A 14,049-nucleotide genomic window follows, 5' to 3' on the forward strand; every position below is an offset into this window, starting at 1 on the left:
CAGTTAAGCCGACAAGCCGCTACCGGGACAGGTACGGCTGTGCTCTCCGTACCCGTACCCGAGTGTAAGAGTTATAATGTTACTCTGGAAACAAACCTGTCTTCGCCGGACACCATCACCAGAGCCTGTCAGTCTGTACCAGAGGTTGCACTTGACCCTTCGTCCGTCGGTATATCAAGCTTTAGTAGGCCGCTGCGGTCGTTGAGAGCCGGCGTACACTTCATGACAGTGAGCGGCCGAGGAAGACACGCGTTGGTTGCACTTTCGTCGAGCACCCTGTCTTAATCCCTTCAGGCGTTTGGCCTAGACTGTCAAGGTTACGACGTTACTGAGGACCCGTTCCCTAGACGTGTGAGTTCAGTATTTCACTGCTGACTTGTGAAACGCTTTCTCTTGCATGTACTCAAGAGGAAAGATCCACCCAGTGTTCGAGATTCTGTTAAAGCGGTTCCCTACCGGAAGGCCGCGAGGCTCTATTGCCAGGGTAGTACACTCCCATGCAAGAGCAGTAGTGCTGTAGTTGGTCAGACGATGGTCGTTGTCCGTGTTGGGGGGCACCCCCTTACAGAGTAAGAATGGAAGCATTGGTCCTTTAGTCTCTCCAGGTCATTCCCCCTTCAGCTGAAAACCAACACTGCAGAGACACATTATTCTTTGTCAGCCGAAATCTCCATTCCCCTCACCTTGCCTTCTTTGAGGCGCCTGCTGTGCACCTTGCCTCTCCCAGTGTGCGAGAGTGACTCACTTCCATGCGCCCTTCCCGTACGTGACAGCGGCTCGTGCCCACCTCTGTTCCCGCTATGAAGGCACAACGGTGGCGCACCCCTCTTCCGCTATGTGATAACAGGGCTCCCTGGCACCCACTTCCGCCTACTTGATAGCACGGCTCCCTCCAATTCCGCTTTGGCTTGCACACTTGCCTGACCGAAAGCACCATACCCTCGTCCCGCGCTCACCCGTACCACAATGCGGTAGTGTCAGGCACTGCACGCGACAAACGGGGGGGAACTACATCATGTTAACTGACGTGCTTAAACCCTGCTGATGTAGAGTCCGTCGAACGGCAGGTGCTGGTAGGCAGCAGTATTCTGGCATGATCAGTGCCCGCACCGCACGGCTTCTCAGGCTGTTGCCGACTGAGTTTTAGAAGCTACTGAAGAACTCTGTGTATAGATGCTGCTGAGCGCGAGCTCTGATTGGAGCACTTGCGCCAGCCCGCTGCGTCGGTACCGTCTGGACCGAACATTTTCACGCACTAAATTTCACGCACCAGTCTTCTACGCTAGTACGAGGGAGGGGGACGCGCACGCGGTGGACCCGCAGCCTGGCAAAACCGAGGACTGCGCTAAAAGAAGCAACGACGTGCCTCCGCCCTTTCTCGTAAGCACCTACACTAGTGAGCCGTTCACACTAGCCTCCCCAAAGAGAGCTCCATAAAATGCTGTGGAAGAGATGCTTCCACGCAGTTGGGGGCTGAGAGAGCAGAAAGGCCGTTTGCGATAATACAGCTCAGCTCAGTGTGCCTGTCAGTCGCATCGTCATCACCCCGGGCACCTACCTGACGCAGCTCGGCAAAGTCCGAGCATCTCACCTTATCCGCCAGGAAGCTGATCCGTCGATTCAGTAGCCTGCGCGATTATGTGGACCCCGAGGGACGACGAGGGGAGGAGATACAGGAGGGATGAAATACAGAGTGGCGAAGAAGCAGGATCTCGCGGCTGCGCGAAGGCGGGCGTACCGACTGGGATAGGGAGCTCAGCCGTCCAAACCTGTCTCATGTAGTGCGATAGCAACATAACTCGTGCAAACAAAATCTTGCGCTTCGAAGACATTGTCCGCTACTGCCCGCCGGTGACAGAACAGGCCGCGTACGCACCTTGTTACCCTGTCAAAAGTTCCCCGTTTGCATCAGGCTGCAAAGGCTAGCCGAGTCAACCCGTTAAACCATCCTGCTTCGCGAGGTCCGGAATGGTGGGAGGACGACCGGGAAAGTCGATGCTGTAAACACCACCCGTGTCGCAACTTCCCGCAGTCTTCAAAGTAATCGATGTCACCAGACCTGTATACAGCAGGCTGTGGCAATTAAGCGCAGAAGTCCAGACACACGCGTCTTCGAAGGTCCTCGGACTTTAGCTGGTGGGTGCTGCCTTGTGGCCACGTTATGAACATATTGATCTTCCTAATATGACGGCTCCTCGCGATATCACCCGCCTCTGGCCTTCCACGTAACTCCCCCCGACCTCCCAGTGGAGGGTAAGCTCTCTGCTAACCGCACACTCTCGGGCCGTCTCTTGGAAATGTCACTGACCACCTCAAATCGAGACCGCTTTTATTTTCTTGGTTCGGTGCGTCCGCAGTGCCCCAAGATTGCTCTCGCTCACGCCAGATCCTGAGCGCTGCGGTGCTGCTCGGGCCTCGTGGGCATCCGGCTTCGCCATTCCGCCATCTTGGTGGCCACTATTGCGTAGCTCTTCAGTTTCTCCTGTCTTCACCATTCCTTCTTGCGGTCACTACGTTGTTCTCTGTATGCTACGTTTCTCGTGTGCGTTGATGTCTCTTAAGTAATGTTAGGGTTCCTGCCGCGCCTTGCCGTGTTTGTTTCCCGTGCGCGAGGTGCTGACTCCCGCTTTCTCCCACTGAGTCGCGCGAGTGTTTCCTTTATCCCGTTTTCTTGTGGCCGGCCTTAACCAGTTGCGTTCTTGTGTCCTCTCCGCTTTTCCACCTGCGTTCTCTTTTAGGGACACACTTTCGTCCTGCGTGCCTTCGCGACCCCGCTCCTGCCGGCAGCACTGGTGGAACTGGCGGGTCAGAGTTGGTTTCCCGGTTTCACCTTCGCTGTCGGCCTTCTGTGCGTGCCGGGCTCGTTGGCGTCTCCGTACCGGTCCTTCTCCGCTCTGGGTGGTGCGGCTCCGTAGCGCCCGAACTGTGCCCGGCGTGCGGTTTCCTTCTGTAGCCGCACCATGTCGTCTCCTCTGCGTAGTGGGCGCAGTGGCCGCCGCTCGTCCGTCAATCCCGTGCCTCTTGACGGAGAAGACGAGGTCCCTTCTGATAACCCTTCTGTTGAGGATGAGCTTACACCCCTCAGGCCAGCCCGCCCCATGCCAATGTCGTCGCAGAACCGCCTAGTACGTGAAGACGCCGAAGAAGCAGATGGGGTCACTCCTCTCCGGACAGCACAGGGTGCCGGTGGAGTGCAGAGGGGCCAAGAAGGGACAAGCCGGGATCCCGGCATCAGGGAACCAGCTACTGAGGGAGTTGGTGGCAGGAGGGACGAAGGGCTTGAGAGAAGCTCACCGCTTTCGAGAAGACGCCAACCGAGTAAGGATTGCGGGACAACGGAGGAATGGGGATCGATCAGTCCTACTTTTCACGGTCGCATTCACTACTGATGCTAGTGTTGGACCACTGCCTTCCTTCCCACAGTGCTGTGCCGGTAGCTGGTTTCCTCTGAGGAGAACACACCAGCTCGAGAAGAGCAGCGCTGAACTGTCTCTACAGCTGTAACCCATCTTAGCTTGTCATCCCTGGCAGCACCCCGCAGCGGGCGCTCGCGGTGCCGTCGTCCAAAGTGGCTGTCCCGTAGAGGACACGAAGATCCGGACGGCGGGACCGGTAAAAGCTTTAAGCTGCTTCAGTCACCTGGGCGTAATATGTCACTTTTTTCCATACACTGGCTATCAAAGACCGGCCAGCTGCGGGCAACTCACGGCACACAGCGGAGAGAGGCCGCTACGTCGTGTCGTAGGAGCTGTCCCCGCTTCCGATAAGCTGCCAGAGGGTTCCAGTGCCTGCACCACCTGCTGCCTCTATTCTGCGGCCTTGTGTGGAGGCAACCGGTCGAGCCGGTCCTCTGAGCTCCACTACTTTCTTGCACGTTTTCCTCTGACCGACGACAGTTTTTTGTCAGGACAACCCTGTGGTGACACGTCTAAGTGGGCAAGTCAGCACATCACCACCTGCTAGTCTGTTCTTCGACAAAAGCCTTCCGTGTGAGACGCAGTACATAAATAGGCACTCCTCTTGCTCTTCCCTCTTCAGCGTCACCTGAGTCCCTCCATCCTTAAGGGGAGTAGTCAGGAAGAATGTGGCGGCTTTCTTTATACTTGATATCAGGTCTTTTTGCCGAGGCTTCCAGACGGATGTGGTTGGTCGGTCTCGCCTGATAATGACGTATCTACCTCGTGATCACCTGTCTCCGCGTGGATATACAGTCTCTCGCGGTGGTGTGCGCCGAGTCGCTCACAGGGCTGGTGGCGTTTCTTCACCCAAGCAGGTTTACAGGCTGTGTCCCTGGACCCAAGAAGACACTGATAGTGAGGCGGAAGCCAGACGTACTCGTGTTCAGACCCCCGCCTGCGGTGTCTGCGTAGTGGAGCCTGTTCCAGACGCTCGGAATACGTTTCTGCTATACAGTAGTTGTGCCCGGGCGCACCTTGACATCGCTGCTGGCGGAGCCCAACTTTCGAAAGAGCAATGATGCGCCACGAAATGACCTTGAAGGTCTTGCGGGCACTGGCACTTTTTCTTTTCTTGTTTCTCCTCTGTTCAGTGGCTCGGAGCCAGGTTGCATCTCAGCAAATGTCGGAGGGAGGACTACAAGGATCCCTTGCAGGAGGGGCTATGGGAGCTACGCAGCAAGGCCTGGAGACCTCTGTAAGCGAGTATGGAGGAACACCCCAGGCTGTACGACGCGTTCGATATGCTCGAGCGGATCTAGGAGATATGGGTAGAGAGTTCTTGCTGCAAGACGGCGATATGCAAAGACTTCCCGAGTTACCCAAGGAGATCGTGGACAGTAACATGGAGAAGAAGTTCGATGAGTTCTTCGACACTTTCAGGCTCTCGGATAACGAAGGATGTACGTATTTGACACACACCTAAAAAAGTACAGCGTTTGCCGTAGTGTTCGCTTGGTCAGTGCGTCAATTTACCCCTGTCGCAGAGTCTGTGGGACGGGACCTGGCGAGATGTTGAGGTCGGGGGTGCTGTATGCTGGCCAATAAGAAGCGCTACCTTTTATTCCAGGGCTCGCCGTCGAAATTCAGTTCCGTCCCTCTCATCGGTGAAAAGGGCGTTTCTCGCTGTGTGGCTCGTGTGGTCCTTACAGTGCTGGAAATAACAGAGGAAGATCGCGAGATTGCAGCTTTGGCGGACGTCCCGGCCTACGCGGAAACGGGCTACACCAGTCATTACGCCTTGAAGCTTCTTCAGTACATGGACAAGAGAGGGCCGCTTGGGGGACTTTCCTCGTTGTCCTTTGGAGTATCTTTGCAGCATGTTTTCGCTTTCGACCGCCAACTGTATGACGCTGCCGTTAATGCTCCGCAAGATGCAATAGCTGCTTTCGATGCCATCCTCCGAAGGAAGTTTGCCGACTTGAGAGAGCTTCACGGATGCTTCATGGACGATTCTGCTGTCGGTCACGTCGGTGCTGAAGAGTTGCTTCTGCAACAGGTAAATGAAACAAAACTCGTCGTTTGGTTTCTCCGGACACGGGGCTAGAAGAGCATTGCCACTCCGGCAGTACGCCACTTGCGCGTATCCACAGGGCCTGAATACTGTCTGACTGCGGGCTGCATGGAATGTGCAAACACAAGTTCCCTTCTCTTCGTGCACGTGACGGGGCAGGCGTGTACAAGCTCAGCGACTGGCATCTCTTTGGGTCTCCCGCACGGTACAGGCGGCCACCCGGACTGGGTAGGGAGAGCCGGCCCCGTCCCCGCTAGCCGGGTTGTCGCCCTGCCGCCTGCGTGAAAGCGTCCCTACCCGAGAACGCCCTCAGCCTGCAGCGGTTCACGTTAGAAGGGACCTTCCTTTATCTATGTTTTCCCGTGTGTGTTCCGGTCCCCACGCGTACCGACTGTCTACTGTATTCACACATATCTTGACACACTGGGTCAGGTAAGCTAAACTGTTCTGCGTGAAACGAACTTGTTTCAGGCACCTCGCCTGCGGTTTTTCTCAAAACCACCGGCCCTGATGGATTCGACTCGATCGCTCGACCCCTCGGTTGACCTGGATCGCCTTGTGTGCCTCAAAGGCATTGTTGTCCGCACGAGCGAGGTGTTGCCCGAGATGACCATGGCCGCTTTCAGATGTCAGGGTGCGTAACATTCAGAGACTTATGTGGGTCAGCCACAGTGCACTGCTCCGCTACAGTCTCCTTGGGGCTCGGGTTTTTTGTCCTAATTCCGACGCTTCGTCCACCCCGGCGTTGTTTCATATTATCATGGTGTGCACCAACCTTCACTCAGCCCTGGCGCAGTTCCTGTCCGAGCTGCCTGTAGCTGCACACAGTATTCAGTATCTATTGTCGTGTTGCGATGTTAGGCTGTTTTTCTTTCGAACTTGCGTACTTTATGCACGTACTCGATTACATGCAAGTATATGTATCGAGAGCATTCACGATACTCTACTGCGTGGTCGCATGCCATTGTTTGTTTCTCGTCTGCAGCTCTTCTGTCTATGAGAGTCTAGCAGGCAGTACAGTTGGTGTCATATATTTTTCTCGGAGCTAGACCCCGCTACAGCTTGACTGTTGCATACAACTCATCCACCCCTCTATGCCCATACATTTTCACACCTGTGTATGAACCACCATATGCGGGGCTGCCACACAAGCTGCATGACCGCTACTGTATGGATCGCTGACTGTTGTCCGTTTCCAATTTTTTCAGGACGAAAGCGGGTGGATGTCAACGAGTACGCCCCTTGTCTTCAAGAGGCCTATGAGTGCGTGGTGAATGGGGAGGTCCTAGAGCCGAAGAAATGTCAGGGTTGTAATGGCGTCAACACCTTTGAACTGTGGACAGAGCAGTGCGCATTCGCTTCGAAACAACTGATTAAGCTTGTGGAGCTGCCTGAGCGACTTCAGCCCGGCGAGACCCCCCAGTCCGTGGCTGTGTTTGCCTATGACGACATGGTGGACTCCTGTAGACCGGGCGACCGCGTCGAAATCACTGGTCGGTTGGCCGTCGGTTGACTTCTTAAAGAAAAGGGCACTGGCATAGGTAGATAGGAGACATAAGGGTGCTGTAAAAGGCCTCTCTGTTGCACGTGCTGAGTGTATGCCTCGCCTTGGTTCAACAGTACACTCCGACAGTTGGGCTGTGAACCAGCGGATACTTTGCTGTGGCAGGGGTGAACGCACAGGACCCGCATCTAAGCGATTGCACACAGGTCTTCACCGTGCAGAAGGGGTTGTAGAGAGGCTGTGAACTGATGGGTTAGCAGGCCACCTTCGCACTAGATGCACTTCAACTCTATAGCTATGAGGCAATCTTGCCTTTTGACTTGTTACCACTTTCGCAGTGGTTGCTCAGAAAAAGACCCACGACGGATCACAGCCGCTTCTTTTTTCCTTCAGAATGGTCGTCTGGAAGGCCTGTTATGTCTATCTTTTCTCTTGTGCTTCCCTGTACCTCAGGTGTATTCAAGGCCGCACCGCTTCGTGTAAATCCCCGCCTTAGGTTGCAGCACGCCGTCTTCCGTACCTTCGTTAATCTCATCCATGCCCAGAAAGAAACGCGCGACGGATCACGCAACGCTTCTCTCTTCCTTCAGAAAGACCATCCGGAAAACCTCGAAGAAGGAGTAGAAGCAGCAGGAGTTGCTGGTGCTGATGCTGCAGCTGCTACTGCGGCTGCAGTTTCCTCCGGGGGTTTCTTGCCCGCGGGAGTTGGGGAGAACGAGGAACTTCAGTTCTCTCCCGAGATCGAGGCGAAGATCAAGGAGATCAGTCGCCGGCCGGTAAAACTCCTTCCTTGGTTTCTCCATTCGTCATCAGACTTGAGTTCAGGATCGTGCCACTTCACAGTGACTGTTCCTCTCGTCTTCTGCGTAGAGGTCTGCTTCTTCGTGCGTGGCCGCATATGTACGAGTACGTGGAGGCAAGCAGAGGAAAAGGTGATTGTAACCCCTTGTGGCTGTATGTATGAGTCCTTCTAACGGGCTCGTAATTCCTGCTAGTTGGGAATGGGACCTCTTGCACGTTTGTTTGCCGACGCTTATTTGCCCTGGTGTGTATGCTGGGTCGCAAACTGGAGGAACCAGCCAGCAGATACCGAACAACAAAAATAGCAGAAGACTTCCTTAGGGGTCGCCTCGCCGACACGGGGCAACCGCGAAATTCTCTCACTTTTTCGTTCTTCCTTCCCTCTTGTCTCTTCTCCTAAGCCAGCAGGATTCTGCTCCTATACAGCTAGGCAGAGCTACCACGCCCAACAAAGACCAAAAGGCCACGGCTCCCACTCGCAGTGTGTATTGTCTTTGTTGTGAACTAGCGCAATCCATCTGTCTACCTGTCTACCCTGAGTATGCATAAAAGTATGTACATGGCAAAGGGGACGTAACTGGCTGCTTCGCCTCCAGTACAGTACATCTTCACCCGTACGAGGCGGCAGCAGTGTATCAGCCAGCGACTAAAGATGCACTCGCCAAGTTTGTTGAACCGCCCCATGTGTTTGTGTGTAGGATGTCTACGACTTGCTCGTGCGTTCCTTTGCACCTTCCCTGTTCGGGCGAGAGGACGTCAAAAAAGGAATTCTATGCCAGCTCGTGGGAGGCACACGTCTGTCTCCCTATGTCGGTCCCGGAGTAGACAATGTGGAGGGGAGAGAGAAAGCTGCTAGTCGCGTCAGGAGTGAAATTCACATCTTGCTCTGTGGTGATCCGGCAACAGCCAAGTCGCAGTTGTTGCAATACGTTCATAAAATTTCACCGCGGTGAGTTTGCTGGGGCTCATGCGGTACTTTTCTCTATCACTAGGTCCCCGAGCATGAAACGCTTTTTCGAGTGTACTCGTAAATGCAGTTTTGTCACTCATACCTTGGCAGTAGAGATGGTACCAACACCACTACCGGTTACTCTTGTTGAGACATGAACACTGGAGCGCAGGAACTGCTTGAGTAGAAACGGCATCGTTGGTTTTAGCACCCTTTTGCTTTACATGCAAACCAAATGTGACACGACAACATTTCGGGAGTTCTCCTTTGTTTTGATACTGTTTACAAAGGCACCGTTAGCCGTCATTCGAGGTACGACGTAGTGTTTGTGACTACGGTCATAGACAAATGCTGTCACTACGAAGTTCAGCACTACGGAGAAATGAGTGCAAATCAGCAACACCACGGCAGAATCTAAAGAAGGCCGGCTGATTGCGTCGCCCAATCAGAATCGTGAGGCTCCCTGTCTGCACTAGTGATGAAAGGCGGGCGCTTTGATCGAGTTTGTCGAGCGAAGTAGACATACCGAGTAACGGGTTTCGTTCGCTGTCTTGAGGCCACTGAGACTCGGTCTCTGTCGGCTCTATCACAGCAGCCTTCCCTAGGAACGGGGGTTTTCTTCTTTTTTCGTTTCTCAGGTCAATGTATACGTCGGGCCGAGGGAGCAGTGCGGTGGGCTTGACCGTGTGCGTCTCCAAAGATCCTGAAACGAGAGAGTTTGTCCTTGAAAGCGGAGCTGTCGTCTTAGCTGACGGAGGCGTGTGCTGCATTGATGAATTTGACAAAATGGAAGAGGCAGCGAGGTGAGTTGACCTGCACGTCAAAACACCAGACTGCCAGTGAGAAGCTGCTACATTTCTTCACGACAGTAACAGTGGTCTCAGACCTTCGTAGAGGCTCTTGCATCTATGTCAGCGTGGGCGCGTAGGTTCGCCGGTTGGAAGAGGTAAGAATCACGGTCTGGAGTCAGGACTTGCTCGTTAATGTCTGGAGTCATAAAACGAATGTGTGTCCACGGGCTTTTGAATTGGAGACTGTTGAATCAAAAAACAAAAGTCTTTGAGAAGGGTGCAGTGTCCATGTTTCCCGGTTGTCCGTAGCACACAGTTCTAAGCCGGCAGCTTGCCTTTCAAAACTCAAGCTCGGAAATCTGTACGACGCGGGCTCATTTGCCTTGCAGGTCCATTTTACATGAAGTGATGGAGCAGCAGACAGTGACAGTCGCGAAGGCGGGGATTGTCGCTTCCCTCAATGCGCGCACCGCAATCCTCGCCTCTGCGAACCCCGTCAGCTCTCGGTAAGTCTCTCACAGCCGAACTCAGCTCGACCCTACTCTTCATCCTGGCACCCCCGTGTTTGCACTTCGGCGCAAGAGGGTTCCGAAGGCGTGCGTGTAGGACAAGGACTTTGTAAATGGTGCTTGTCGGGCGAGTGCAGATGCCACGTTTCTGGCTTAAGGGCGCTCCCTGTGAATGTGCATGCTTTCCTGTGTCGGGGTACGCGCAACCGTGTGTATCCGTTTAGTTCCCCGTATTACGTTCTCATGGTATTGCGACCTACCTGTCTTTCTGCTATGGCAGGTACGATCGCCACCGGGCTGTGATCGAGAACATCAATCTGCCTCCTTCTCTCTTTTCCCGATTCGATCTTATCTACCTTCTTCTTGACACCGCGGACCCGCGGACCGACAAGCTCCTAGCGGAGCGTCTTTGTCGATCTTTCGGGGGCCGCAAACAGAAGAACTCGAGCTCTCAGGTTCGTGTCGACGCTTGAGGCTTGGTGTCTGGAGTAGGAATCTAGCATTCTCAGAGATTGTTTTGTGTAAGCGTTGCGCACATTTGTACGGAGACCCCGATGGAATCTCGCCCGGGAGCCATCGAATTATCCTGTTCAGATAATTCAATAGTAGGAAATCGTTCCGTAACAGCGCTGCATACAGAGTGGGTGAATCTAGTGAATTTCCATTGAGCGAGGACGTTTCTACAGTTATCGCACACTTGGGACGCCGGCAGCAGTCTGCCGTTTGCTTCCAGTGTTTCCATTTGTACTCGAGGCGACTGCAGTTCTTCGCTCGCTGCAGTCGTTCCTTCTACTCGGTTGAAACGATGTCGCAGCCTTCCTGCTTTTCTCTCGCAGCAAGGAGAGCCAAATGACACAACGCCTCCGATCCCAGCGGGTTTGTTAGGTCTCTACATCGCCTATTGCCGTTACCGCTGCGCTCCGCGGCTGACACTGGACGCAAGGAACAATCTGCGTGACGAGTACCTCCGCATGCGGCACCGAGACCAAACTTCGAAGTGAGTTGCGCCTTAATCGTGAGTAGTTGCTTTCCGCTTCCTCAGCGCACCCATCGCCGGGGCGAGTCCCTTCGTACTGACTTTGCGCATAAGTAGATACAGAAAAAGTTCATGTACTTTCATACATGCATATGCAGACACACACACATACATACCCATTCATATATATATATTATATACTCATACATACATACAGCTACGGGCACGTACACTGTCCGCCACAACATGCATGTCGACGCAACGTGAGCAGGCGACCCAGGGCAGAGTGGACGTTTGCCGCGGATTTTCACTAGGAATGTCGCGGATAGAAACTGCTCGCCTGCAAGCGGTTTCTTCTTGGATTTATCCTGTCTTCGCAGGCATCCTACCGCAACCACGCGCCAGCTGGAATCTCTCATTCGCCTCGCGGAAGCACTCGCAAAGCTTCGTCTAGCGTCGGAGGTGACAGGCGCGGATGCAATTGAGGCAGTGCGCCTGATGAATCTTGCCACTTACCAGTCTCTTGTGGACCCATACACAGGTAAGATCCGAAAGTCAGTCTTCGAAGCAAGGAGATCTCTCTATTAAAAAAATAAATTTCGCTAATCGGTTATTCTCGTGTATGTAGCACGTCTACGTGGTGCGGTCTGTAATGTTGCCTACTGACTGCCGTTAACTCCTGAAGCTGCCCGGGTAACCCACTTCCGCAGTTCGGCGTCCTTGGTTCCGCGTCGTCCGGCTCTGCTAGAAACTCGAGTGATCATTATGTTGTTTCACACGTGTGTGACCGTCCGTTGCTCAGTGCATGCCGTCAAATGTCTTGTGATTTATTCGCTACGAAGCGAAATTTCGCCGGCGTCGTGGATACTCACTTCCTCCACCAAGACCCTAACGTTCTCTTCATGAATATGCGACTTACGCACGTGGAAGTACTGGTGTCCTCACTTGTCCGCTAGAAGTACGCGGCCAATCACTGTCCGTGCTTTCAGCACGACTCGCGGTGCCGTCGTAGCTGGCGAGGAAAAGCAACAACGGCACCTGTGCAAGGTCTTCGTGTAAAGCACCAGAAGTGCTGTTGTGTTCGCTCTCAGCCAGTGCTGTGTATCTCATGGTTGTAGGGGGTCCGTGACTGCTAGGCGCCTCGTCGTTTGCCTCCTGGCTTTTGTCCTGTAGGCCGCATCGACTTCGACCAAATACACTTTGGCCAGACTCGCCAGCAGCGCGTGCTGGCCCAGCGAGCCATGGATGCTATCAAGGAGGTTCTGTCAGCTGCTGTAAATTCTGGCTCCGCTTCGATGACACGGGACGATATATTCGTCAAAGTGAAAGAACTCATGCGGGTAAGAAGAGAGAGCATCACCCGTCGGCCTGTCTAGTACAGTTATCAGTGGCGACTCAAGTCTACAGCAACCTGCCCGAGCCAAGTCCCCTCGATACTTTCGTTCTCCGTAGTAAGGACGTGGTAGAGCTGCTCGTAGTGCTATGCAGGTAGCATATCAGTCCGAGTGGTTGTGCTGGCGTATCTATTTGTTTGAAGACGGCATAGCACGATGGGCGCCGTTTACGTAGGTCGGGGATCTCTCCGGGTGACCTCGTAATGGAACATCTCCGAGCGTGTGCATGACTAGTGACACAAACTCCCCTGTCCTGTCGGACCTGCGTGCAGCAAACTGGAGGACCACACGAAGTGGTTGAGCCTAATCTTCTCTTCGAAGCGCTCTCAAACCTTGAAAAGGACCGTGAGTCAGCAGCGGATTCTCCGCTTTTGCGTCGCCGATCATTTGCCATTCCTGTGACCTCTGTCTTGAACTTGACTGAAATTTCTTGTTGACGCACATAGAATTCCTTCTGAGCCCGGTGGTTTTATGAAGAAGTTGATACTGCGGCGTGTGTCGCAGCGACGCACATGCTGGGTCATCACGACTGATTGGGCCAGTTGTCACCTCCGGTTCCACACTGTCACGGCTCGAAGAGAAACGCCCAGTAGACGAACTAAGCACTGCTTGGTACTCCCTTTGTCTTGGAGCCAGATGGCAGGAGCCGCGGGGAGTCACAGCATCAGCCTCAAATCCAGTCACACGGACACGAGGTGATCTCTACTGGCGGCCGAGGGAGTGCGTCTCTGGTATGAGATGCTGCGAACGTGGAGAGGTCCCGCTGCCTCATGTGTATAGACGGTTTTTTCTCTGCTTGTACCAGGTGCCAGTCAGTGCTGTCTCAGGGCTTCTTACAGCATTGCTCTGGGCATGTTATCTTTCTTCAGAAGTAATCACCAGAAAAGCTGGTGGGCTGTACCACATGAGCGCAACCCCGGCGGCGGGCTGACAAGATTCCGCGAAGGGAGGAGACCGCGAGCCGCCCTGATCTGCAAGATTGCGACACGTGCCGACAGTGTTGAGCGTCTCCTGCAGATTAGAGTACTGCAGATTACTCGCAAAGGCCGCTTGGGCAGGACGTCTTACCTTTTTTCCGCCGTATCATACGCCAGTGGTGTTCACGGTATCTGCCGTGTAGCGAGCACGCTTTGGAGCATGCCCGAAGAAGATGCGTTGAATCGTAGTGTGGTCCCCATTATTCCAGTGTCGGAACCATTGCTCGCTGGCTCTAGTCTACGAAGTTTGATGTATAAGCGTTGGCGATGTGTTGACAGTGTGATCCACCACATCGCCAGCAGATGTACACGTTGCTATTTTGGCATTGCGCCCTCTGCGGGATTTCCATGGCAACTTCCATCTTTTCACCGGTGTGGTTTTGGAACGTTGACGTCGGGGTCATCAAACGACGCAGTCCCTGGGCGCTCAGTGGGGGTGGCGCTCGCGCGCTCCTCTGCAAGGACACATTTCCTCGAGGGGGGCCGACACTCCGACGAACAACTATTTCGTTCAGCTTACGTACGTAGTTTTACATCAGGGTGGTGAGAGTCGTACGCGCGAGATACACCACAGACTGGAGCACCAGCGTACACTCACACACACGCATCTTCCGGCAGTACAGCCAGAACCTCCTTCCCTTGAAGCGAACTCCGAATGCGTTGCCTGACAACACGACCT

The 14,049-nt window shown here is 54.1% G+C and overlaps 1 protein-coding gene across 1 annotated transcript; it reads left to right on the top strand.

The window, feature by feature from the left end:
- The first annotated feature begins 1,506 nt into the window (after positions 1–1,506).
- Positions 1,507–13,454, top strand: CSUI_009120 (dna replication licensing factor). Its single transcript, XM_068069239.1, has 16 exons — positions 1,507–2,253; positions 2,739–3,318; positions 4,550–4,858; positions 5,108–5,454; positions 5,941–6,103; positions 6,678–6,962; positions 7,427–7,749; positions 8,473–8,723; positions 9,362–9,526; positions 9,904–10,020; positions 10,304–10,478; positions 10,860–11,020; positions 11,380–11,540; positions 12,173–12,339; positions 12,666–12,738; positions 13,263–13,454. The coding sequence occupies exons 2-16, from the start codon at positions 2,961–2,963 to the stop codon at positions 13,322–13,324; spliced, it is 3,117 nt and encodes a 1,038-aa protein (XP_067918786.1). The 5' UTR covers positions 1,507–2,253; positions 2,739–2,960; the 3' UTR covers positions 13,325–13,454.
- The last annotated feature ends 595 nt before the right edge of the window (positions 13,455–14,049 follow it).

The sequence above is a fragment of the Cystoisospora suis genome (genome assembly GCF_002600585.1).
Source record: "Cystoisospora suis strain Wien I chromosome Unknown contig_5311, whole genome shotgun sequence".
NCBI classification, from domain to species: domain Eukaryota; phylum Apicomplexa; class Conoidasida; order Eucoccidiorida; family Sarcocystidae; genus Cystoisospora; species Cystoisospora suis.